Below are 25,167 nucleotides of genomic sequence, written 5' to 3'. Positions count from 1 at the left end.
ATCCATCCTGCTTCTGTAGAGCTTTGGACCCTCTGAATGTCCACAGCCTGGGCCCAAGTCCAGCATATGTGCCTCAGGCAGCCCTCACCTGTGGTCCACCACCATAGGGCAGCAGCCGCTGGAGGAAATGGCCCTTTCTGCCATTCCTACTCTACAGCGCCCCTGGAGGTGGCCCTCTACCTGCCATCCCTGATCTGCAGCGCCCCCTTGAAGAGGACTGTTATTCCTGCTGGTTCTGCAGCGCCCCCCTGGAGGAGACTTCTTCCCTTCCTGCTGGTACTACTTTGTAGCACCCTCGGAGGAAATTGTCCCTTCTTGCAGACCCCTCCAGAGTCTTCTCCAGGAATGGGGTCTCTGCCAATAATAAATGACTGGAACTCAATACAATAAGGTCAAAGTGCTGGACTGGAAGAGACCCAGGATCCCCCCATCTGGACCTCACCTGCCAACTTCCAGAAGCACAAGTGCTAGAAGTCACCGGCTCACTTCTTCCCATCTCAGGACACTCCTGCTCTTGAACATTCACACCTCGGGGATTTTTTTACGCTTGGAATAGTAAAAGGATGTACCGAAGGGAGGAGCCCTGGCATTGTCTGCATTCTGGAGACCCTGGGATTGGGGGCTGCCCCTACCTGAGAAAGGTGAACCCACCAAAGTGGCCAAAGATGTGGATTAACAGGTCCCTGGGAGATGTGCCTGTGGGATCTGGGACATGGTGCACAGCCAAGGGCTGCACAGGGAAGATGGTGGGGTGTATTCAGGCTGGGGGGGGGGGTGCTTAGCAGGCAGTGGGGCACACTGTAACATGCTCCCCTTCCTGCAGCTCACTCAAGAGTCTAGGAGGCACCTGCAGGTATGCACAAGCCCTCTGGTTGGTCCACAGGGTCTGAGAGTACAGGGTCACACACATATCTGTTCACAGCATTTATTTTGGGAGCTTCCTGTGGTCGGGAGAACAGGATGTGAGGCAGGATGAGGATGATCCCAGAGTTTACCCTGCCGTGTGCTTGCTCTGTCCTGAGAGAAGCAACTACCAAGACAAGATATCAGAGCTACCTACTTGCTGGGACCCCAAGGAGCTCACAACACTTGCCAGAGGACTCCCTGGGTTGCAGAGATTTGGGCACAGGCTTCAGGGAACAAGTCTCAGGCATGGGAGCTGGGTCCCCGCAGAGGAGGCCCTCACACCTCTGTTTCCCTCCTGCTCTGAAACAGGTGCCGGGGATCCCACAACCCAGGCCTTCTCCCCAGAATGTTCAGGCCCCAGGACAGGGTCGTGTCCCCGTCCCCCTCGTCTGCCACACCTTCTCCTGGATACCTGGCCTGTGATATAAGGACCCACCCCAGGTTTCTGTTTGTATATCTTTTTGGTACATCTTTTTTGTCTCAATTTTGGGGCCACACCCAGTAGTGCTCCAGGGACCTTGTGTGGTGCTAAATATTGAATTCAGGTCAACCTGTGCAAGGCAAATGTTGAACTCCTATGCTGTTATCTTCAGCCTCCCCTTTCCCTCAAACACACACACCGGGATTCTTGAGCTGGTTGCACTATAGGTTCCCCCCAGTCTGCTGACAGTTTTACCTTCTGCAAAGCCAAATCCAAGTACCCCCAGCACAGAGCAAAACGAGGCCCGGCACAGCCGTTCTCTGGCACATGTGGGAAGGTGCTGTGTTTTGAGTGACGCCACTAGTGATGCTTGTGGGTTGAACTGGGGGTTCTTGCATGCAGAGCCTATGCTCAGCCCCCTCTCAGCCAGCCCATAGCCCCTGCTTTTGCCCTCAGGAGGGAGTCTGGACTCCTTTGGGGAAGCAGCAATCAGGTGGCCAGAGACCACCTGACATACAGCTTCCCCTGCCGGGCACTGCACCCAGACCCCTATGATCCAGTGGATGAGGTAGGCACTGTCTCCACCTGGCAGGTGAGGAAACCTGAGGCACAGAGGTGAAGGAGGGCCCTCAGCTAGTGAAAGGAAAGGTTTGGGTTTGAAAACCACCCACCCCCAACGTAAAATGGCCAAAACCCTGACTCCTACACCTCACTCTGGCCCAGCCACTACAGAGAAAGCAAAAAGAGGGTCGTCTGGTCAGCTCTCCTGACCAGGGCAAGAATCCCCTATGGCTTGATTTCCTGGGTCCCTAACTGCTGGTCAGGACTCAGTTCTGGGGAATTGCTATGGACATTTGGAGAGAGATTTCCCTGCAGCTAAGTGAAGTTGATGGAAAGGAAGAGAATTCCAAGGATGAATAGGGTCCCCTGAGTGGGGAAGGCACCTGAGAAAGAGGGGTCCATAACAAAGCCATACCCCATATAGCCCTGATCCTCTTGAAACCCCATGCCCCAACTTGGAGCGGTGCCTGCCACCCCTTGGACTTCTCTTTGGGAAGCCCAAGACGAGGTTCTGTCTGGCACTTTCAGCCCTTACCTGCATCATGCTTGCACCAGAATCACTGTTTTTGATCCAGGCTCCCAGGCAAGCCGGGCTCCCCTGCCTCGGTGTTTGCAGCCTCTGGTGGTTTGGAGAGGCACGAGGCTGCCCCAGTGCCCCCCAAGGCTCTGTGCCACTATCTGGAGGGCAGGGAGCTGCTGTGGGACTGGCCAGAGGAGGAGGACGAGGTGGTGGCACTGAGCTGGGAGAAGCCACTGGTGCATGACTCCAGGCTGGACATGGAGCCCCTAGGGAACGAGGAAGTGCTGTGTTAGCGTCTGTGCAGCTCAGCACTGGGCACTGGAAAAGCTGTTGACTCTGTAAATGAGGCTCCTGGGTGTTCGCCCTGCTGGCGGCCCTCCCAAGGCGCACACAGCAGGCGCAGAGGAAATGAGCAAAGTCACTGAGACTCGTGTCCCCCGTCCCGGCCTTACCTGAAGTCCTCAGATGCCAGCACCTCGTAGTAATAGAGGAGTTTGCACTTGGGCCCAGAGCTCTGCAGGGCGTTCGTCCAGGCCTGGGGGCTCATGTGTCTCCCACTGCAGCACGTAGACCCCAGGCCAGCGAGTCACATGGGAGCCCCTGAAACAGCAGCCACACGTGACGGGTTAGAGAATGGAAGTGACGAAGGGGACAGGACGGGCAGAGAGCCTCTCACAATCAGTTCCCCAGCATCCCTCATGTTCCTGAGGCTGTCTGCCCCCCCCCCCCAGCCTGCCTGTTCTCTTATAAAAATCTTGGGGGACCCACGACTGGGCACAAGCAGCTGCAGAATAAGCCAGTCTGGTTCAATGCCCACACAACACTGAGCGGGGGTCCCAGGGACACCCCAGGGTGAGAATCCCGTTTCCCCAGGGTCTGCTCACCTGCTGCATCCTGTGTAGGTACAGATGAGGAAGTGCATCTGGGCAGGGCATGTGGTGTAACATAGTGAACAGCGTATGGTCTTTGTGCTTCTGTGTGTGAGGTATGCATGTGATTTGCTATGAACACAATTGCATGAATCATGCAGTGTATACAACATTATATGCATGTGTGTATGTGTATGGTGTAAAAACCGTGTGCTTATATGTGTGCAAGTGGCTTTTCCTGCAAACACAGGCATTGTGGAACACAGAGGAGGTCAACTCGTGTCCCAGTTCCACCTCTGGGTTTCTCTTCCTGGGCTCTCAGGTCTCTCCTGGGCTAGGCCCCTGAGCCACACATGTGCATCCAGGAAAGGGATGGTGAGAAGCCTCATCTCTGCATCTTTGACCGATGATCAAAGATGAGGCCTGAGACAGGGGCATGTGGTGCCCCTGTGAGATGCTGAGTCCAGCATCTTTGACTAGAGAGAGATGCTGGGGCCTGAGATGGGTTTTTGAATCCCCAGGGCCTAAATCTGCTGGGACCCTTGGGACCACTTGATCACTGCCAGCAGGGTTTTCAAACCTGCCTGCGAGTCCTGCGTGGCCACACACCTGGATGCTCTCCGCCTTCCTTTGCACACAAGTGGGGCCTCCACGCGGCTCCAGATCAGGGCCCGGGCTCGGGCTGGGGCTCTGCAGACTGCACTGTGGGTCCGGGGGCTCCTGCGGGTTGGCCCTGGATGGCCAGCCGCGTGTGGTACAGACTGAATACCACATCGCCTCCTGAGGATGTCAAAGTCCCAGGTGATCACAGACTCCCCCTCCAGGATCTCCATGGCCACCTGCGGGGACAGGCAGGCCCCAAGGTTTGGACTGGAGTCCACAGCAGGATAGGGGAAACCTCAGTCTTGCAGGTACCTGGCACCCCCACCCAGAGGTTTGAGCTCACCCAAATGCCCTGTGCAGAGCAGATGCCTGCCCCCCTCCACTACTGCCTCCTCACGGCGCAGCTCCAGGCTGCCTCCTCTGTGTGAGACCTCGCCCCGGATAGCACCCCTCCGGTCCTCCCAATCAGGACCCAGCAACCTGATGGGGAGCCCCGCGAAGCACACTGGCTGCCTGGTACGTGTCCCGCCACTGCCGTAGCTGGTCCATGTGTCCCTGCTCGTCCTCATTCAGGTAGAGGGACTTGGGGACCAATCCTCCTTCAGGGACATTGCACTGGAGACCAAGAGCAGTGAGGTCAGGGCTCAATCTGACCCGGCGGAGCCACAGAGGGGAGCTGTGAGCCCTCAATAAGCTGAGTACTGGCCACTGGGTCCCCCTTTCCCATCAACACTATTTCCTCTCCGTTTCCACAGAGGAGACAGGCACTCGAAGAGAGGCCAAGCCACTCACCTGAGATCACAAAGCAGAGAATGGCTGAGCGGGGGTGAATGCCCCCCAAATGTGTCAGACCCTCACCCATCTGCTGGTCTGGACTTGGGGTCTCTTCAATAACCCTCAGATTGGGATCTACCCCAACCCTCAGATAGAGGGATAATTTCTCCCAAACCAAAGGCATTCTGGCTAGCTAGCCTCCCCACCCCACACGGAAATCTGCCCCACATGATGAATTTCCCCTGCCCCTAGACTTCTGGCATTCTGGAAACTTCCATCAAGGTCTGGAATCTCCAACAAGTGTGTTAGAAAGCAGAGACTTTCAAAAGTAAAGGCTCTCTGGTAGCTTCTAAAATAAGCCAGCAGAACCTCCCCAGGGACAAGCACCCACAGAACAGGATCCACTCCCCCTGACTCTCCCATTCCCCCTCAAGGTCCTCACCACGCACTGTCCGCCCAGGAAGTCCGGAATCACTTCCTTATCCAGGTAATCCACGAGCCCCCCTGGGCCCTGGTAGTTGTTGCCACTGTAAATAAGGAACTTCTGCCTGGTATTCTCGTTGATGAAGGGGCTGATCTGAAACGGGCAGGTGTGGGGGGCACATCGTTCATGTCACAGATTCATCTTCCAGTGCAATAGTGCAGCAAGGAGAGCATTTGCCTTGCATGACCCGGGTTCCATTTCCCGCAGAGCGACCTCTGGCCACAGTAGCAGGAACAAGCCTCCGAGCACTGCCAGACGAATGCCCAGCCCTCTCCCTTGTGCAGCCAAGATGCTGTGCCCTGAGCTTACCAGCGCCCAGAGCACGGGGAAGACCCGTGGCGCACGAACGATGAGCAGCCTGCCCAGGGTCTCTGGATAGTTCTCCTCCACCACCTCGATCATGCGCAGCAGCGCCTTCACGCCCGGCCGCCATAGGTGTCGCATGTTCAGCCCCTCCAGGTCCACCAGGCAGGTCCATGAGCTGTGGCAAAGGTGAGATGGCTCTCAATGGGATGCCCACAAAGCCAGTGCAGCGGACGCCTCTTTGCAGGCACCTGAGCTCAGTATGCATCCAGGGCCAGCAACTGCTGCTGAGCAGAGAAAGGCAGCAGCTCAGTAAAACTCAGAGTGGCCTAGTCATGGGACAGTAGGTAGGGTCTTTGTCTTGCTCACAGCCAACTCTGCTTTGATCATCGGCATCCCCTAGGGTTCCCTTAGCACTGTTAGGAGTGATTCCTGAGCACTGCCAGGTGTGGCCCCAAAACCAAAACAAAAAAGAACTTGGAGCATTTGTGGCTAGCGAATCTGGTTGAAGTGCAAAAGTTTGGGGGAGTCAGGAAGAGGTGATGGGTGACAGGGTATCCCTGCAAGGGTGTCCCCTAGCAGTCCAGGACATCTCAAAACACAAGGTCAAAGGGGTCATGCAGGGGTCCTAGGGACAGACCCTAGAGCCTGGACCAGGTAGGAAGGTCTAACCCCAGCTCTAGGCCACAGGCTTAGCCACTGTATACTAGGCCATAAAGAATAAAACAAAGCCGGTTGCCCCATGGGCCTGCTGGAAGGACCAGAAGAGGCCATGTTCCACCCTCTGCACCCCCTCTGGTCTAAACTACTTTCAGGTCAGGAGCAACCCCCCCCCCCCATCTTGCCTGATGGGCCGGCCAAACTGCCTGGTGTTGCCTTCACACCGCTTCTGCCCCTCCTCATTGACAGACAGAACCTGGAGGTAGAGAAGATGCCAGCAGGCACTCACTTGGCCACCCTACCCACAGATGGACCCGGGGACTCCAGGAAATGGGCTTCCCCCACTCACGTGCTGCAGCAATGCATCCTCCCCTACAGCCTTCATCAGGCCCTTGGTGTCCATGTGGCCCAGGCGCAGGATGTAGAGGGGACGGCCATCTGGGAGGGCAGGTAAACAGAGGACAGCAGCATTCAGAGCTGGATCAAGGCAGCCCCCTGCAGTTCCCCTTTGGGACTCCTCTTCAGGAGGAGGCCCCAGATGGGGTCAACAGGGGCCCCTTCTGTCCCTGAGTCACTAATATCTGCCTGCTCCCAAAGGGGAGCAAATATTTCAGATCTGGGACCTAGGTATGGCTCAGCAGCAAAAGCATATGCCCTGCATGCAGGAGACCAGAGTTTGATCCCTGATACTGTCCAGGTACGAGCAGAGCCCTACAGCACTGAACTTATCAAACACTCAACCAACCAAAACTAAAAAGATGGTCTCCCCCCCCACCCCCGCCTCTCTGAGCACCACTGAATGTGACCCCTATTTTTTTAAAGTGGGGCCTGTGACTATCATTTGGCAGTTAAATCCCACCTTGTCTGCATGAGTTTGGACTCAATCACTGGCACCACAAAAATAAATAAATAAACAAGAACAAACTGTTAGCTTTTTAACTTCCTGTTGGCTCAAGCCAAAACAAAACAGAGAAAATTGATGCTGAGGGCCAGGGCGGTAGGACAATGGAGAAAACACTGGTCTTGCACCTGTCTGACCCAGGTGTGATCCCTGGCACCAAATATGGCTCCTCAAGCCCCACCAGGAATGATATGTGAGTGTAGAACCCAGGAGTAAGCCTCTGAGCACTGCCAGGTGTAGCAAAAAGAAAAAGAGGACCTGTACTCTGTTGGGTGCCCTGGAAAATGGGAAACAAAGGGGAACATAGAGAGTGCAGCAGAGAGTGCTGTGAGGTGGGAGAGGAGAGATGGCCCCTGAGGTCTCCAGAAGCAGGAGAGGCAGAAAGACCCTGCGCCCCCACTGTGTGCTCTGCCTATGGGGTCGGACCCGCCAGAGTCCATGGTTAGTGGCAGCTCAGGCCAGGGAGGCACAGTCTCAACTCACAGCTCCCCATGAGCAAGGGGACCCACCCCTCCATAAGGCACTCCCAGGGCCCCAGGAGTAGCCAGAGAAGAGCAGAGTGACCATGTGCAGAGATGGGGGCAGCCACTGTGGCAGCACCAACCTGTGTCATGGTAGTGCCAGCCAACCTGCATAAAACTCCTGCAGCAGTGCCGGGGGTCCGCCCAGCTCTGCAGAAGCAGGTCCCCTGGTGCAGCCGGCGCCAGCTCAGAGACTGGCGCAGCATCTCCCGGGCCTTGTCCACGTGGAAGTCGCGGGCACGCAGGAAACGCAGGATGTGCACATCCTTGGGGATCTGGGGGTAGGAATAGAGCGACCAGAGAACCAGGTTCCCCAGGAAGAGAGAGAGCAAGGTCCCCAGGCAGAGGGTCCAGAGAACAGGGTCCCCCAAGCAGGGAGAGAACTGGGTCCCCCATGCAGAGCATCCAGAGAACCATATCCCATACACAGTGTGACCCTGGGGTGGAGCCCTGCAGTGCTGGGGTCCAACTCAGACCTATGTGTTCCAGCAGGGTCCACGACCCATGTCAACCCCCTACCTTCTTCAGATGAATATTGGCACCAAGAGAGCCTCCTTGTTTCCATTGCCTCCCTCACCGGGCAGCAGTGCTGACCCTGTGCTCCAGCCCTGAGCCCTGGAACCTACCTTGCCTTTGTGGGTCTCCTGCAGCCAGAGACGGAGCTGGATGAGACAGCTCTCCTGTAGGGGTGTGAGCTGGCCCAGGCACCTCTCAATGTACTCGGTGTCCAACTTGTCTGAGGAGGAGAGACATCAGGGTAGGGCAAGGGTATACAGCCCCCCAGGAATATCCCAGCACTCAGGCCCCTCCTGGGTGTTTCTGTGACCCCAAGCGGGTCTGGCTCTCGCCACACACACACTTCCCACCCTTTGATTCTCACAAACAAACAGGATTCCGTGTGGGGTTAGGTATGAACATGGCTGTGGTAGGGGTCCCGGACAGCCTGGGGGCTGCCTCTGCTTTGAGTCTTTCAAGAAGACAAAGGCCGAGGAGAGTGAAGGGACTGGACCGTGTACCCCAAGAACACTACAGTGTGGACCCCCTAAAACAAGGTGTAGGGCAGGAGGTTTCTGTGCTGTGTGGGTCCTCAACAGCCCTGAACAAGCCCCCCCCCCCCCCACCCCCACCTCTGGAAACGGGAAGGTTCCTACTTCCTGCTCTGTTCTGCATCTCCCGGGCAGTTATTTCTTGCTCACCATGATCACGCATTACTCACATGATCAAAAATAGCACCAGAGACAGAGGGGGGCGGGGGCCAAAAGCGGGGACCCTTTTTGGTCCCGGCCAGAGAGAACCAGCTCTGGTCTCAGGAGACTCAGGTACCCCCAGACTTACCGTCTATACCCACGGTCTCAGGGGCAAGGCTTTGGGGGCTGCTGGGACTGGCAGCCTCCAGGGGGGCATCCCTGGGCACAGCCTGGGCACGGGGGTCCTCCTCACGGACCGGGGCAGGTGTCCATCGGGGGATGTGCGAGGTACCCTGGGCAATGAGTTCATTCAGGTAAAACTCGATCACTTCTTTCCCCTGAGGACAGAACAGACAGGATGGGACCAGCAGGCAGCAGGGATCACAGCTTGGGGATCCCCTAGATCCTTTCTAGTCCCCGACTTCAGTCTTGGCCCTGCTGTGAGCCCCTGAGCTGGATCCATCTGAATGGAGAAGCGGTGAGCATGGAATTCTCACAGGGGAGCCTGGGAGCTGGGTCTAAAGGTAGACGATGACCCTGCAGGTGGGAGGTTCTGAGTGTGACCCAGAATTACAGGTTCCCCAAGCAGCACTAGGAATGACCTCAGTGGTCTTTATAAAAAATATCAAATGGGTTCGGAGAGATAGCATGAAGGCAGTGTGTTTGCCTTGCATGCAGAAGGACGGTGGTTCAAATCCCAGCATCCCATATGGTCCCCCGAGCCTGCCAGGAGCTATTTCTGAGCGTAGAGCCAGGAGTAACCCCTGAGTGGTGCTGGGTATGACCCAAAAAACATATGCATATTTATGTATATATATGTATATGTATATATATAAAGCCAGGGATGGGAAATGGCTCAGTAGTAAAGCTGGGGTGTCCCATCCTTATCCCAAGTCTGAGGATCAATTCCCTGACTCCCTTCTTGGGGAGGCTGATACCCCTATGGCAGTACAGACAGGAGGCAGGACTATATGAGGATGGGGTGGCCCCCCAGGCTCTGTGAAACCCCCATTGCCCTCTTTTGGGGGGTGTTTGAGGTCACAACCAGTGGTACTCAGGTGTTACTCCTGGCAGGCAAGGGAGACCATATAGGATGCTGGGATTTGAACCACCATCTGTCCTGGATCGACTACGTGCAAGGCAAACGCTCTCTGCTGTGCTATCTTTCTGCCACCCCCCATTACCCTCTTGATGTTGGCTGTGTACTGCTTCATGGCGATCTTCTCCAATGCACTTTCGAAGCCGAAGAAAGAGTGGATGTCAAGTGAGGCAGACTGCTCGAAGGACGTCCACTCTTGGTTCTCGGGGTGTACCTGCAAGCCGGGCACAGCTGGGGTGGGCGAAGACCCGGGCCCTCTTTCAGGCCACACAGACAAAGTTCCTGCCTTCTTGTTGCCCCCCACCCCCGGCTCAGCAGCCCTGAGATCGGTCTGAGGACTGAGATGTCCCACCATGGCTCCAGACCCTGGCTGGGTCCTTCTGTGGTGCCAGCATCAAAGCACAAGTCTGCTGGTGGGTGACTGTGTTTGAACCCGGGACCTCACACCCACTACACTGTCAGCCCGAGACCGCCATGTGGGCCCCTCCTTGAACAGACGTTCCCTGAGGGCACCCACAGGGTGATGGACCTGCACTAGGTGCTGGAGGCTAAACAAAGCCTCGAATAAGAACTCAGCCACAGGACTGAGGAGACACAGGCCAGGTCCCTACACCGCCTGGGTTTGATGGCTGGCCCTGAGCCCAATTCACAAATGTAGAAACTGAGGCACAACTCCATGAAAGAGAGGAAAGAGATAGAGTAGGGGGGCCTGGCTGTTGTCTATAGGATGAGTCTCAAGTCTGGCATGCCACAACCTGGGTTTGATCCTCGACACCCCATACTGTCTCCAGAGCACTGCCAGGAGTGATTCCTGAGTATAGAATCAGGAACAACCCCTGAGCACTGCCGAGTGTGGATGAAAAACAAAACAAAATCCAAGACAATATAGGTAAAATCTCAGCTAGACAAGGGCACAGTTTGGGGAGCGGGAGACAGGTGCTAGGGTGCAGGGAGGAGCTGCCTGTAGGAGGTGCCATGCGGTGCTCACGTGATAGCTGCAGTGTTCCTGGACCACCACGCGATTGGCAAAGGTCTCGTTGTGGGCATCAATGAGCAACGTCCGCTCTCTCCAGTTCAGGATGTTTCGCTGCACGAACACCACATGTTCCACGCCTGCGATCTGCGGGGGCCGAGTGGGGTTTGCTGCAGGGCATTTTGGGGTGGGAGGACAGGGGAACATGCCCCTCCCTAGCAGGTCCTGGTCACTCCCAGGGACACCCAGGGTTCAGGCCAAGACCCTTCCTTCTCCCACGGACCCTGCTCTGCCCTCAGATTGGACTATCGAATCTAGAGTCCCACTCCCTGCATGAGCCCTGGACCCCCGGGTGGTCCCCCCAAGATGCCCCCTACCCCCAGGCTCCCACCTTGCGCAGCAGCCGGGGGGCCTCAACACGCAGCCGGCAGCTTCGTTCCACCACATGCACCGCCCCGTCGGGACTTCGGGACTCACTCAGAACCTCACTTCCCAGGAACACAGGGATCTGTGGGCAGGTGGGGAAGCGCTTCTCATAGGCCTGAGGGGCAAAGCGAGGACTGAGTGAAGGAAATGGGGAGCTGGACTTCTCCCACTCTGGCTGCTGTGTCCCACATCTTCCAGGAAAAACACTCCAAGATCCTGATTGAGTGGCAGGAGGAGAAGGAACTTCCTGGGTGCCCTGACATCATTTGACTGGCCCCATAGTGCTCAGAGCTAACTCTTGGCTCTAAGCTCAGGGATCATTCCAGGCAGGGCTGGAGGGATCATATAGGGGGCCAGGAATTCAACCTGTGTAGGGACTGAGTCCAGGAAGCAGGCATGTATCCTCACTTCTATTATCTCCGGGTCCCACTGTATTTATTTCATGTTAGTTGGGGACCACACCTGGGTTGTGGTGTTGAGGGCTGCTCCTGATACAGTCTCAGGGATCACTCCTGATAACCTGGGGGGACCCCCTGTTACCAAGGTCAAAGCCAGACTCCAGTATGGGCTCTCTGGCCTAGACTTCAAGTATTTTTGTTTTGTTTTGGTTTGGTTTGGTTTTGGTTTTTGGGTCACACCCGGCAGCACTCAGGGGTTCCTCCTGGCTCTACGCTCAGAAATCATTCCTGGCAGGCTCAGGAGACCCTATGGGATGCCCAGATTCGAACCACTATCCTTCTGCATGCAAGGCAAATGCCCTACCTCCATGCTATCTCTCCAGCCCAAGGACATCAACGCTTTTTAATTTTTTTTTCCTTTGTTTTTTGGGCCACACTGATTTCCTGGGACCCTCAGCTGAAGAGGGTGACTGCTCACAGTTCTGTGCTCAGGCCTCAGGCTGGGGTCAAATCTGAGCCTCCTGTGCCAGAGAGAGTGACCGTGCAGCAGGGAAGATGCTCGCCTTGCATGCTACTAACCCAGATTCTATGGCAGGCACCCCATAGAGTTCCCCAAGCACTGCCAAAAGTGATCCCTAAGCTCAGAAGCAGGAGTCATCCCTGAGCACCGCTAGGTGTGGCCCCAAAAAGCAAACATGCAAAATATGAGTCTCCTGGGCCCGGAGAGATAGCACAGCGGTGTTTGCCTTGCAAGCAGCCGATCCAGGACCAAAAGGTGGTTGGTTCAAATCCCGGTGTCCCATATGGTCCCCCGTGCCTGCCAGGAGCTATTTCTGAGCAGACAGCCAGGGGTAACCCCTGAGCAATGCTGGGTGTGGCCCAAAAAACAAAAAAACAAAAAACAAAAAACAAAAATATGAGCCTCCTGTACACTACATATGCGCTCAGCCAGACCCTGGGAACAGCATTTTCTTTTTATATTTTTCTTTTTTAATTTTTATTTTTGGTTTTGGGGCCATAACCTATGGTGCTCAGGGGTTACTCCTGGCTCTGCACTCAGAAGTCTCTCCTGGGGCCCGGAGAGATAGCACAGTGGCGTTTGCCTTGCAAGCAGCCGATCCAGGACCAAAGGTGGTTGGTTCAAATCCCAGTGTCCCATATGGTCCCCCGTGCCTGCCAGGAGCTATTTCTGAGCAGACAGCCAGAAGTAACCCCTGAGCACCGCCAGGTGTGGCCCAAAAACCAAAAAAAAAAAGTCTCTCCTGGCAAGCTCAGGGGACCATATGGGGTGCTGGGGATCAAACCCAGGTCTGTCCTGGGTCAGCAGCGTGCAAGGCAAATGTCCTACCACTGTGCTATCACTCGGGCCTAGAACTTTCTCTTTTTTTTTTTTTTTTTTTTTTTTTTTTGGTTTTTGGGTCACACCTGGCAGTGCTCAGGGGTTATTCCTGGCTCCAGGCTCAGAAATTGCTCCTGGTAGGCACAGGGGACCATATGGGGTGCCGGGATTCGAACCGATGACCTCCTGCATGAAAGGCAAACGCCTTACCTCCATGCTATCTCTCCGGCCCCAAGAACTTTCTCTTTTTTTTAAATTGTTTTGTTATTTGTTTGTTTGGGGGTTTTGTTTGTTTGTTTGGGTTAAGACTACATCTGTATGTGGGGCCAGTCCACAAGGACGGGAACCAATCAGGACATCCAGGTTCTTGCTCCAGACTACACCAACCTTCAGCCTTGTGCAAGAAATGAAACCAGGGGCCCGGAGAGATAGCACAGAGGCGTTTGCCTTGCAAGCAGGACCAAAGGTCCTGGACCAAAGGTGGTTGGTTCGAATCCCGGTGTCCCATATGGTCCCCCGTGCCTGCCAGGAGCTATTTCTGAGCAGACAGCCAGAAGTAACCCCTGAGCATTGCCGGGTGTGGCCCAAAAACCAAAAAAAAAAAAAAAAAAAAAAAAGAAATGAAATCAGCCAGAACCAGAGGCACCGGCAAAGTGGGACCTGCCCTGCTCTTGGGAGACCACTGGGGGCATCTGTGACTGGCAGTGTCCATGCCAGGTCTTGGCCACGTGGCCCAAAATGAGGATCAGCTTGAGCTCCAGAAATAGTGTCGTCAGTAGAAGTCATGTGCCTCCTCCATCATGCCAGAGGCTCCCGGCTCTGCTGCAGGGGTAGGGCCCAAAGAGACAGATGGGTCAGAGCCAAGGCCCTTGGCAGCACCCACCCCCCATCCTGCTCAGATGCATCACACGGCCTACCCAATCTGCAGGCCTGGTAGGGCTGGGAAAGCAGCTCAACAAGCCTGTCAAGGATCCTCCCAGTTATTCTCCTCCCAGTGGAATCAGACACAAGACAAAACCGAGGAGACCTACTCAAGCAAAGGCCCCCACTGCCCGCTCCCTGTTTTTCCACTGTCCAGACAACAAGAATGCATGGGGTTGCCTTCAAGTGAATCACAACTGTCCCAGCTCTGAGAGGTCCCCCCCCATCCCCTGGCCGTGCATCTGGGGATCAGGAGCCTCTGGATAAGGACCCTGCCCATGTCCTGTCCATGTCAGGGCCTGTCTGCAGGGCATCCCTGCCAGCTGCACTGCCATGCTAGCCTTACCAGGGTATGCAATGCCCCACTGATCCCCACTTTGCAGACATGCAAGCTGAGGCTCATGAAGGCAAAGAAGCTTTCGTGGCACCCCAGAGTCATTCAGCAGCCTCCACGACCTGACCCATGCCAGACCTTGAACCTCCCCCTCTGCCCCTCGGGGTTCTGAGCAAAATTGACAAGTATTGGTGGTTTGCAAATACCAGACATCTAGAAGCCAGGGAGAGGGACCTCAAGTGGCTGGTTTGCATCCCTACCCGAGGCCTCAGATGCTGCCCTGAACATGCCCTGCTGAATACTCTTGGCCCCTGGGCAGTCAGCACCAGCAGGAACTTCCACTGACAGGCTCTGAAGCCCGGCCCCTGCTGCCAACATCTTACTGTCATTTCTCTGCACACAGCTTGACATGGACTGAGTCACTCTGACCCAGCCTGGCTGCTCTGTCTCTCAAGGCTCCACTGTTTCTAGAACCTTCCAGAGGGCAGGGCCTCATTCCTTCCTCTAGAGACCCCCTATGAAATTAGAACACGCCTGATCCCCCACCCCCCCACATGGCACTTAGGACAGTCACTGGGGCAGCAGCAGCCAGGCTTCTTCCTTCTGCAAAGAGACCAAAATTGGGGAATTCCATAAGGCACTCAGAGAAGGCCCTGGAAGCCAGGACAGCACCTGCTTCAAGCCCAGAAATGCTATTTCTGCTCAGAGCTCAGAGCCTCCTCCTCCTTCCTGCGCTTCCTCATGCAAATTCAAGGATGCTGTTCTCCCTACCTCCTGCTGCCTAGGGTGTGAAAAGAGGGGACTGTACTCAAGCTTCTAGCCGGAATCTCATCTTCCCTTCCCAGAACCCAGAACACGGAGAGCCTGTTAGGAGATGGGCCAATCCCCAGCCTCTCAGCTGCTGCTTCTACACCGGGGTTAGATAAACCCTCACCCAGAGATGCTCAGAGGCTCCTCTTGGCTCTGTGCTCAGGGATCACTCCTATTTGGGGGGGGGGGAAACACCTGTGATCTGTGCTAGGAACCAAACCAGGGTTGACCATGGGCAAAGCCAATGCCCTCCCCCACTGTGTTCTGGTGCCCGCCCCTTAGATGGTTCATTTCGTTTTGTTCATACGTGGGCCCATGGGACACAGGAGCAGGACTTGGATGTAGCTAGTGTGTCTGTTTGTTTCTAGTCAGCGCTTGTCTCGTTTCTAGGCCTCGCTTCACTGGGGACCCGAGAGGCCGGCCCGCTCATGGGATCTGGGAGGAACCCAGAGACTCACAGGAGGGAGAAAGCGGGGTGCTGGGGAAGTAGGCAGATGTGAGTGCACCAGCCAGACCAGGAGGGGGCCACAGTCCATCTCAGCACAGTGGCTGCTATCTACACTGTGAGCGGGATGTGGGTTCCCAGACAGATCTGGGGACCAAGGCACAGCCCATCTCAGCAGAATGGCTGTTGTCTACACGGCAGGCACCCCCACTGGCAGATTCTGGGCACTGCTGCTCACACTCCACTAGGGAGACTGGGAGGAAGTTGCTGATCTTCCTGATGACTCAGCCCAGAGTGCCCTTCCCCCAGTGCTCCCGGATCAAAGCAGCTGCTCCGGGGCACTGACTCAGCCCACACACACAGACTCCTCCAGCCCTCTTGTCTTTTTATATTTGTCATTCTGGGAGGGAGGGAGAGTCTGGGGCCATGCTGAGTGGTGTCGGGTATGGAGCCTGATGATGCTCCGAAATCCATATGCAGGTCCTGAGACTGGACCAGGATTCGACTACATGCGAGATGCACTCCTTTAGTTTCTACTTTCTACACACATACATGTTCATAGATGCTCACATTCCCTCACAGTGCACGCATGTACACATACACACATGCACATGTTTAACATATGCGTGCACTCTCACACAAGCACACTCACACATATGAACACCCTGCACACACAATTGTACTCGGTAACCAGGAAGAGAGGAGTGACTCCAGGATCAGGCTATTTCTTTTTGTTTGTTTCCTGGACCACATCCGGTGGTGTTCAGGGATTATTCCTGGCTCTGCACTCAGAACTCACTCCTGGCAGGCTCAGGGGACCAGGCTCAGGATGCTGGGATTCGAACCGCCATCCATCCTGGATCAGCTGCGTACAAGGCAAATGCCCTGGGCCCAGAGAGATAGCACAGCGGCATTTGCCTTTTAAGCAGCCGATCCAGGACCAAAGGTGGTTGGTTCGAATCCCGGTGTCCCATATGATGCCTCGTGCCTGCCAGGAGCTATTTCTGAGCAGATAGCCAGGAGTAACCCCTGAGCACTGCCGGGTGTGGCCCAAAAACAAAAAAACAAAAAAAAAGCAAATGCCCTACTACTGTGCTCTCTCTCCAACACCCAAAGTTAAGTTCATCTTGACCAGGGTAGGCTATTTTTGGATGGTGCAGTGTGGAGCCTGTGTTGATACTCAGCTCTGACTCGAATGAAAAAGGCAAGCTCTGTGTTGTGTGTGTGTGTGTGTGTGTGTGTGTGTGTGTGTGTGTGTTGGAGACACACCAGGCTGTGCTTACTCCCCACTCTGTGCTCAGGGATCACTTCAGGAGGTTCTCAGGGGACTCTGTGCAGTGCCAGGGATCAAACGTTTCCACATCATCTTGGTGCCAGACCAAGCCTTAGTCCCTGCGCTACCTCTGCAGCCTGAGGGAAAACATGAGAAACAGAGGAGGCCTTTGGATATGCCAGGAACGGCCACTGCGGCTTCTGTGCGATGCTGCTTTGCACCTCCATCCTGGCTGGGAAGTGTCCGAGGTGATGGGGTGACCTACATGCCTGCCAGGCAGGGTGCTTACACCCTCCGCCCAGTTCTCAGCAGGACTCATCTTCCTATGTCACTCAGCATTCACTTCTGAGGGGGCACTGACTGACCGTGTCACAAGTAGGAATCAGCGGTGAACTCACATGGGTATGTGACGAGTTAAGTGAGCAGTGAGGGCCAGCATGCACCCTAGAACCTCTGAAATCAGAGGATTCCCTCTAGTCAGCAGCTCCTGTCCTTCTCCGAGGGCAAATCAGAGTCCCACAGGGCACAGGGCCCTGTTCAGCTCAGTGATCCAGGGTAGAAAACATTGCTTCTCTTAATCTGTTAGCAACAGGATCAGATGACAGGCCCTGGAGAACTCATTTAAACTCATTTAAATTAGGTCCCTGCTGCTTTATTAAAACTACCTCCCTGGCAACCACATAAGGAAAGAAGGCCCAGGCCCAGGTGAAGGGCTGTCTGTCTGTCTGTCTGTCTGCAGAGAGCACTGGTGAAGAAGCTCTTTGCTCAGTTACAAGCTGTTTACCAACAAGGCAGCCAAGCAAGGCAGGTTCTTAAATATTTTAGCAGTTGCTGGCTGCAGCTGTCACCTTCGTAACCTTCCTGAGACAAGGCAAGTAAACGGTTGGGAAATCCTACTCCCAATTCTAATCCTCCTCTTGCTCCTGTAGGTGATCAGAAGCCAAGCAGGGGCTGAGCAGATTCTAAGTAAAACCTGAACCCCCAGAGCTGCCAGATTCAAGACCATCCTATTGGGCCCTCTGGTTATGACAAGAGATTCCCAAAGCCTGAATAGTGGCTAGAGGGACACAGGACCTGCAGATACAGGATCCCAGATGTCTGGCTGTGAACCCCGACTGAGATGCTTAGTTTTCTGACCTCAAATCTCTGCCACGGGGCCAGAAGAATAGCACAGTGGATAAGTGCTGGCCTTGCCAACAACCAGTTCCTATTCAAATCCCAGCAGCATATATGGTTCCCCCCAAGCACACCCAGAAAAGATTCCTGAGCTCAGAGCCAAGAATAGCCCCTGAGCACTACTGGGTGTGGCCCAAACACCCCCAAAGAAACCTCTGCCATGTACTTTCTGATTCCTCCGAAAGTCGTGTGCAATCCAGACACCTGGACACGTGACTCAACACTGGGGTGGAGTTCAGAGGTCACCGGTTCTAAGCCCCCCTTGACTTTCTCCACCCTCTGATAGGCCTGACTCTGAGGGATGCAGGCACACCCTAGTAATAATAGCCCGTTATCCCTCACAGGGTTCAGACATTAACCTAGTCTCCGTGGGTCCCATCTCTGCAAAATAGCAGGGTCCAAGAGCCATGGGGTACAGCCTGCCTACAGTGCCCTCTCTGAGCTTTGATCTCAAAGAACCTGCCTCTATGGAGAAGTACTTGATAGGACAGTGATTAAGATGCTGTGTGGGGTAAATGGCTAGCTGGGCTTCGATCACTGGTACTGAATAGGTCCCCAAAAATATAAACCTTGAGCATTGCCAAATGTGGCCCTGGTTCCAAACAAAAAATACAACTAATAATGATTTAAGAAAAAAACTATTAATAATAACTAACTGAAGTGATACTCAGGGGCATTAATAACATGCCAGGCTCTGTCTTGGCACCCACTTCCCTTCAGTGCTCACCTGAGACTTGGAGGAGCAGGGCCCAGAGGGTGGGCAGTTCCCCACCTCCTGAAGGGGGTGTCCCGAGAGAGCTTCCCAGGCAGTCCACTCATCAGATAAGCCACACTTTTTTATTTTTTGTTTTTTGGGCCAGACCCAGTGGTGTTCAGGGGTTACTCTTGGCTCTGCACTCAGAAATCACTCTTGGCAGGCTCTGAGGACCATATGGGATGCCGGAGATCAAACTTGGGTTCATCCCTAGACGGCTGCATGCAAGGCAAACACCCTACCACTGTGCTATCTCTCTGGCCCCTAAGCCACACTTTTAAATGAAAGACAGAGAGGATCATATGACAGTGTGTGTAAGCTCACAGACCTACATGTGAGCCTCAGCCACTGGTGGTACCAGTGGATCAATAGAACAGTGATCATTTGGTCAGTGGATCGGATATTGGGAATCCACATGTTAAACAGGACTAGAAAGGATCTCTCAGGGCTGGAGTGATAGGACAGTTGACCTGCACAAGGCCAACCTGGGTTTGATTCCTGGCATCCCATAGGGCCCCTGAGCCCACCAGGAATGACCCCAGAATGAAGAAGCAGGAATAAACCATAAGTACCATTAGTGTGGTCCCAAAGGCAAAAGAATAAATGCATAAAAGAGGAAAAACTGAAGAAGCAAGCTTGTCTGGCTACCCGGAGGCTATAAAGGGCCAAAATGCGCCTGGCATCTCACCCCTGCTGAGGGCCAGTGTCCAGCTGATGAACAAAGCTATACACAGGCTCAGAAAACCCCCTTTGTGCCCACACTGAGTGCAAGTCATGTTGAGCTCTGCAGCTCTCAGGGCACAATGATGATTTGTAAACAGTCAGCAAAGTGGCTTTGTTGCTGAGGTCCGGGCTGAACCAGGCCTGGAGGGAGATAAAAGGAGAGAGGCTTGGCTGCCTCAGAATAATGCCAATAATCAATGAGCAAAGACAGAGGGAGCAAAGGCTGCAATCCAGTTCCCTGCACATCCCCAGAGCCCCCATCAGCATCCACCATGAAGGTTTCTTGCATGAGGGGCTTTGAATCCTCCTCACTGGCCCTCTGGGGCAGCCACACTTCCTGACCAAGGTGGTGAGCCCATCTTCCTGCCCCGCTACCTAAACAGGCATGTTCTACAGAAAAGCCAGCATCAATGTTTCTGAGAATCGCAAATGAACTGAATGATGCTTATGCATACTAAGCCCACACAGCAAGGAAACATTCTGAACTTTCCAACGACTTTCCAGCAATACATGTCCATGGCTGCCTGGACTCTCCCAGAGAAACCAACAGAGTCTCTCATCTATGGAGTGAGAGAATGAATGAATTCCAGGGCCTAAGAATGAGTGAGCAGTTAGGAGCCCTAGACAAAGAACAAAAAAATATTCATCTTTAGTCCCCTTATAAGGGGGCTTCTGGTTTGCCCCAACACTAGCCGCAGCAAAAACTACCTTTAATCTCCAGAAGCAGCAACAATCTAAAAAAGTGCCAGAAACATCCCAGCTCCACAGCAAAGGACTCACACAGAGAACTCAGCAATACTCCAAATCTCATTCCAGGTCCTGACTCTTCTTTCCCAGGTTCGATCCCCACCACTTCCAAAGGGTCACCCAAACCCCACCAAGAAGGTTTCCTGAGCACAGAGCCAAGCAGGACACCTGAGCACATCTGGGTCTGCTCCAATAAACAAAAAAGGCAAAGAAAAGAAAGGCAGGTTCTTAGAGTAAAATTGTGCGGGACACACATGTGCACACAGACACATACGCACCTGAACACACATAGTACAACATCACCCGATATGCAAGTCCTCAGTGGGAGGGGCTGGGGTGAAATGCAGAGGTTGGGGGACACTTGGGAGTTGCTCAGACTTTCGATATAAATGGGGACAAGGACCATGTGGTAGAATCCGCTTCCCACAAATGCCTATTTGTGCCAGCCCTGTGAAAGAGCCCAGAAAGGGCACATTTGCTCCTCAATACACCACCAGCAGCTGCCCCTATACTTCTAGGTGCAAAGCCAGTGATCCACTGACCCCAGGATCACTGATCCACTAAGCCCCTGATGACTGACCAATGGCCACTGATCCAGGAGTAGAGTCTTTGAGCCACACCAGGGACCTGTTGACAGATCCCAGCTGGATCATGTAGTGCTGGGACTCAGCTCTGGAGGATGGTGCCTGGACCGTGCCCCTGACAGCCCTGCTCTCAGCTTATTGCAAGGCAGGACTCAAGCATTTCTATTTTCCAGACACAGACCTCAAGGGTCCTTCCCATACCCAGCCTCAGTTTTGCGGTAGCAATGTGGGACTTCTGCAGGCGAACTGGGAATAAAGACCATCCAGTGAACCCTGCTGGGTGTTCTCGGCCTCCTTCCAGTCATTGTCATTGTCATTATCACACTTAAGGACATCACTGGCCTGACCACCCCAGAAGCCTACTTTTCAGGGGTATGTGTGTTCAGGGGGGGCAGAGATGAAGGAGCAGACACTGCTCCATGAGGGAAAGACAGACCTTGGGATATGAGCAGTAGGCAAAAATCTAGGACGTAGAGGGGTCAGGGACAGAGGGGTCTCTCCCAGGTCAGCTGAGAAGGCCCCCTGGGCACCTCCTTCCCACCACAACTGTTCTCCTGCACACCCAGACATCTCCTACTCCCCACTCACCGCCATCACCAGCTCAAAGGGGTACTTGTAGATGCGGACAGGAGATTGGTACTTCTGTACCATGGCCTCGCAGTAGCCACTGAAGGAACACAGAGCCTGGGGCAAAGAGCGGTAATGAGACTGCAGTTCCCAGCCCACTGTGGACACCCTTCTGCCAGACCCTCTGGTCCACCCACACTAACCCCCCCCATCCCATCGTCAGCAAAGCCATGGGAGCATGTTCTTCAAGCTGGGCCAGGCCTACCTCTCGCAAAGCTGTGTTCTTCACTGGGCCACCCAAGCACCTGCCTTGTTCATTACCCACCGTTCCTCCCTGAACATACTCATCCCTCAGCAGGCAATTTGCACCCCCAAACTTTTCCCCTTCACAGCAAGGGCCCAGAAGCTCCCTTTGCTGCCACCCACATGCACGCATGCACGAGCATTTCCTGCATTTCCAGGATTCACTTCACCCACGCATCCGGCCATGCCATGAAGGCATTCTGACCCTGGAGCCCACCCCACCCCACCCCCAGAATCTCTACACTCGGCCCCCCTGCTTTGCTCCAAGTCACCCTGATACACTCTGATACAAATGCCCTCCCTGGAGACCACACAACTTTGCACATGTTCCCCCCTCACCCCCTAGCTGCTGCAGCCAGCGCCTACCCAATGCCAGCACGCACAGAATTCCTCCGAGGCACGCACACACACACACACACACACACACACACACACACACACACACACACACACACACACCCGCGGGCACGCACGCACACATCTGCACGCACAGCCTCCTGCCCCCAACCCCCTCCACCCTCACTCACCCTTCAGGATGAGTCTCCGGGGACACAGCCCCAGGGGATCGCAGCCCCGTGAAGGTGTGGCCTGGCCTCCTCGGCCGCTGGGTCTGGGGCGTCCGGACCCGCTGCACGCGCTGCGGCGGCCCTTTGATGCGGCCTGGCGGGGCCAAAGCGAGACCTGCCCGCTGAAGCCTTCCAGGACCCGGGACAGCGGAGACCCGGCCTAGCCCCGCCCCCGCATGGCCCCGCCCCTACGCAAGGGCCCGCCCCTCGCTTGACAATTTCAGCCTTTTGACCACGCCGCCACCCGGCCCTGGCTCCAGATTGGCTACATCTCAGGAGGCCACGCCCCTCCTGGCCACGCCTCTACGAGCTCCCAACCAACGGAAGGCCCCTCCCCTGGAAGGCCCCGCCCACAGCCTACGCGGCCACGCCCATGTATCTTTCATGTATCTTTCATTCACTGCAGCTGTGACCGAACGTCAGAGATTACTAAGGAGGAAACCGAAAGCATCGCCTTCGCCTCCGTGGTTTATATTCCGGTGGAGGGGACAGACATTGAATCAGGCAAACTTATGAGAGTGAAAGAGGCCCAGGGGAGAAAAAAGAAAATACTAGGGCTGGAGAGATAGCATGGAGGCAGGGCATTTGCCTTACATGCAGAACGACGATGGTTCGAATCCCGGCATCCCATAGGGTCCCCTGAGCCTGCCAGGAGCGTTTCTGAACGCAGGAGGAACCCGTGAGCACTGCCGGGTGACTCGAAAAAACAAAAACAACAACAACAACAACAACAAAAAGAGGCCCAGGAAAAAGAAAAGAAGCAGAGAGGCAAAAAAAGGAATGTGACTGGGCCCGGAGAGATAGCACAGTGGCGTTTGCCTTGCAAGCAGCCGATCCAGGACCAAAGGTGGTTGGTTCAAATCCCGGTGTCCCATATGGTCCCCCGTGCCTACCAGGAGCTATTTCTGAGCAGACAGCCAGGAGTAACCCCTGAGCACCGACAGGTGTGGCCCAAAAAAAAAAAAGAAAAAAAAAAAAGAAAAAGAAAAAGAAAAAAAGAAAGGAATGTGGCTCAGGAGTGGAATATTTAGACTCATTTTATTTTATTTTATTTTATTTTATATGAACTCATTTAACACACACCAAACCCCTCCAGCTCTCCCAGGATGGCCTCAGGTCTCCATCTCCCTTCCCTCCAGATCCCCATCTGTGGATTCTGGAAGCGTCTGAAAGTGGTCTGTGAGATAGACGTCTTGTCAGCATTCTGTCTTGTCAGAATGTCAGCATTCTATTCAGTAAATAGAATTCATTTACTTGGGTTTGCTGAGCACCTGCTACTGCCAGCCTGTGGTGGCCTTGCCCGTGCACAGGTGACTCAAACAGGCATATCTGTCCCTTGCAGGCCCACAGTCCTGGGCGTGGTACTGAGGGAGTTGTGGGCGATACAGCTGATACAAGTGTATCAGCCAGCTCTGATCACAGTCTCCGTGATTCATTCCTTTTATTTGTTTTGTTTTGTTTTATTTTGTGTTATTGCCACTCCCAGTGGTACTCATGACTTACTCCTGACTCTGCGCTCAGGAATCACTCCTGGCAGTGCTCAGGTGACATGGTCTAACCTCAGTCGGCCATGTGCAAGGTCCTTCCTGTTCTACTATCTCTCCAACCTTTCACTTGTGGGTCATTCATTGTCTCTTTGGGGATACTTGTGCTCTGCCAGGGCATGGATCTGTGTCTAACCAGTGTCCTAAGGGTTTCACTGGGATCTTGGGACTTAGCAGCATGTGCGAGGTAGGGGATTGTCTTGACAAAGGTCGAAGATGGGGATGGAACACGAGATTCCTGATATTACCACAAGGGGGCAGCAAACAAGAGTTCATGAGTCCCGGGTCTGCACAGGTCTGGGTTGAGGGGTAACAATGTCCAGGGACATTTCTTGGAACCCCAAAACCTCAGGGAGATGCCCAGGTTCCCGGAGAACAGTTTTTGCCTGGCACAGACGGGTCACAAAGCCTGTTATTTGTTGGCAAAGTATAAAGGGTGAGTTGGCACAAATCACAGGTACATTCTGTGCCTAAAAGAATGTGGGGTGGTGGTCTGTCCAGCCCTTCCATTTCCTAACACTGCCCTCCAGGATGCTCAGTGCATGGCAACCCTGGAGTAGCCAAACTGGGAGGTGGGGGAGGCTCTGTTCAGAAACGCCACCGCCTGGTCCATCCTACAACCCCTGCATGAGTCTCCTTAGCCACAGGAGGTGACAGATGTGGGCCTAGAGAAAGGGGACAAAGGAACAGGGAGGAACCCCCAAGGCTCTGGGGGAGGCTTTGGGCTGCTTTCCTGGCCTATTCCACCCTCCCCAGTCCCCAACAGACTCTTGAGTAGGAGGGGCCCAGCTCCTGGGGCCCCAGGGGAGCAAGTAATAACACCACCTACCATGTGGTGCCTATTATGAGCTGTTTCCCCACTAATTATTCCTGCCATTACCAGTCCTCGTGGTACTTGCTGTACCGGGCTTACTCCTAAGGCCTTACAGATGTTCATGCATTTAATTCTCAAAAATCAGCCCCCCCCCCCCCAGAATGCAGAAAATGTGTGGGATTCTGGGGAAAAGGGGGTACAAATGCCCCCACATGGTGTGAATCACACAGAGCCACACAGGCATTCTGTAGCTGTCACCCAAATTAAAAACCAAAACCAGAAACAAGCTCTCAAGGTCAACCCTATTTTTTATTTTATTTTTGGGACACACCCAGCTGTTGTTAGGGCTAACTTCTGATGGTGCCCAGTCAAACTGAGCTGGCCACATGCAAGGTAAGCACCTTTTAGTTTTGTTTTAGGGCCACACTCAGCTTTGCATTCAGGAATCACTCCTGGTGGTGACCAGGGAAACATATGGGATTCCAGGAATCAAATTCAGGATGGCTGCATGCAAGACCTCCTATGTTTTCTCTGGCCCCAGATCCAAAGTATGTTCATCGTTGTTTTTGTTTTGTTTTGTTTTGTTTTTGTTTTTGGGCCACACCCGGCGGTGCTCAGGGGTTACTCCTGGCTGTCTGCTCAGAAATAGCTCCTGGCAGGC

General features: G+C 54.3%; 1 protein-coding gene across 1 annotated transcript; it reads right to left on the bottom strand.

Moving 5' to 3' along the window:
* Positions 1–2,495: 2,495 nt before the first annotated feature.
* SEC14L5 (SEC14 like lipid binding 5) lies at positions 2,496–22,276 on the bottom strand. The gene is given in 22 exon segments (XM_049768553.1): positions 2,496–2,674; positions 2,861–2,932; positions 2,934–3,008; positions 3,887–3,947; positions 3,950–4,055; positions 4,057–4,116; positions 4,361–4,495; positions 5,097–5,231; positions 5,448–5,619; positions 6,287–6,357; positions 6,451–6,539; positions 7,607–7,628; positions 7,630–7,662; positions 7,665–7,690; positions 7,693–7,798; positions 8,150–8,259; positions 8,859–9,048; positions 9,895–10,023; positions 10,798–10,929; positions 11,174–11,323; positions 21,301–21,396; positions 22,110–22,276. Coding segments are annotated over 21 exon segments (2,049 nt in total). The 5' UTR covers positions 21,364–21,396; positions 22,110–22,276; the 3' UTR covers positions 2,496–2,562.
* Between the last annotated feature and the right edge of the window lie 2,891 nt (positions 22,277–25,167).

Source organism: Suncus etruscus, chromosome 2 (genome assembly GCF_024139225.1).
Source record: "Suncus etruscus isolate mSunEtr1 chromosome 2, mSunEtr1.pri.cur, whole genome shotgun sequence".
Lineage (NCBI taxonomy): Eukaryota > Metazoa > Chordata > Mammalia > Eulipotyphla > Soricidae > Suncus > Suncus etruscus.
This window is presented reverse-complemented; position numbering and strand designations above follow the sequence as displayed.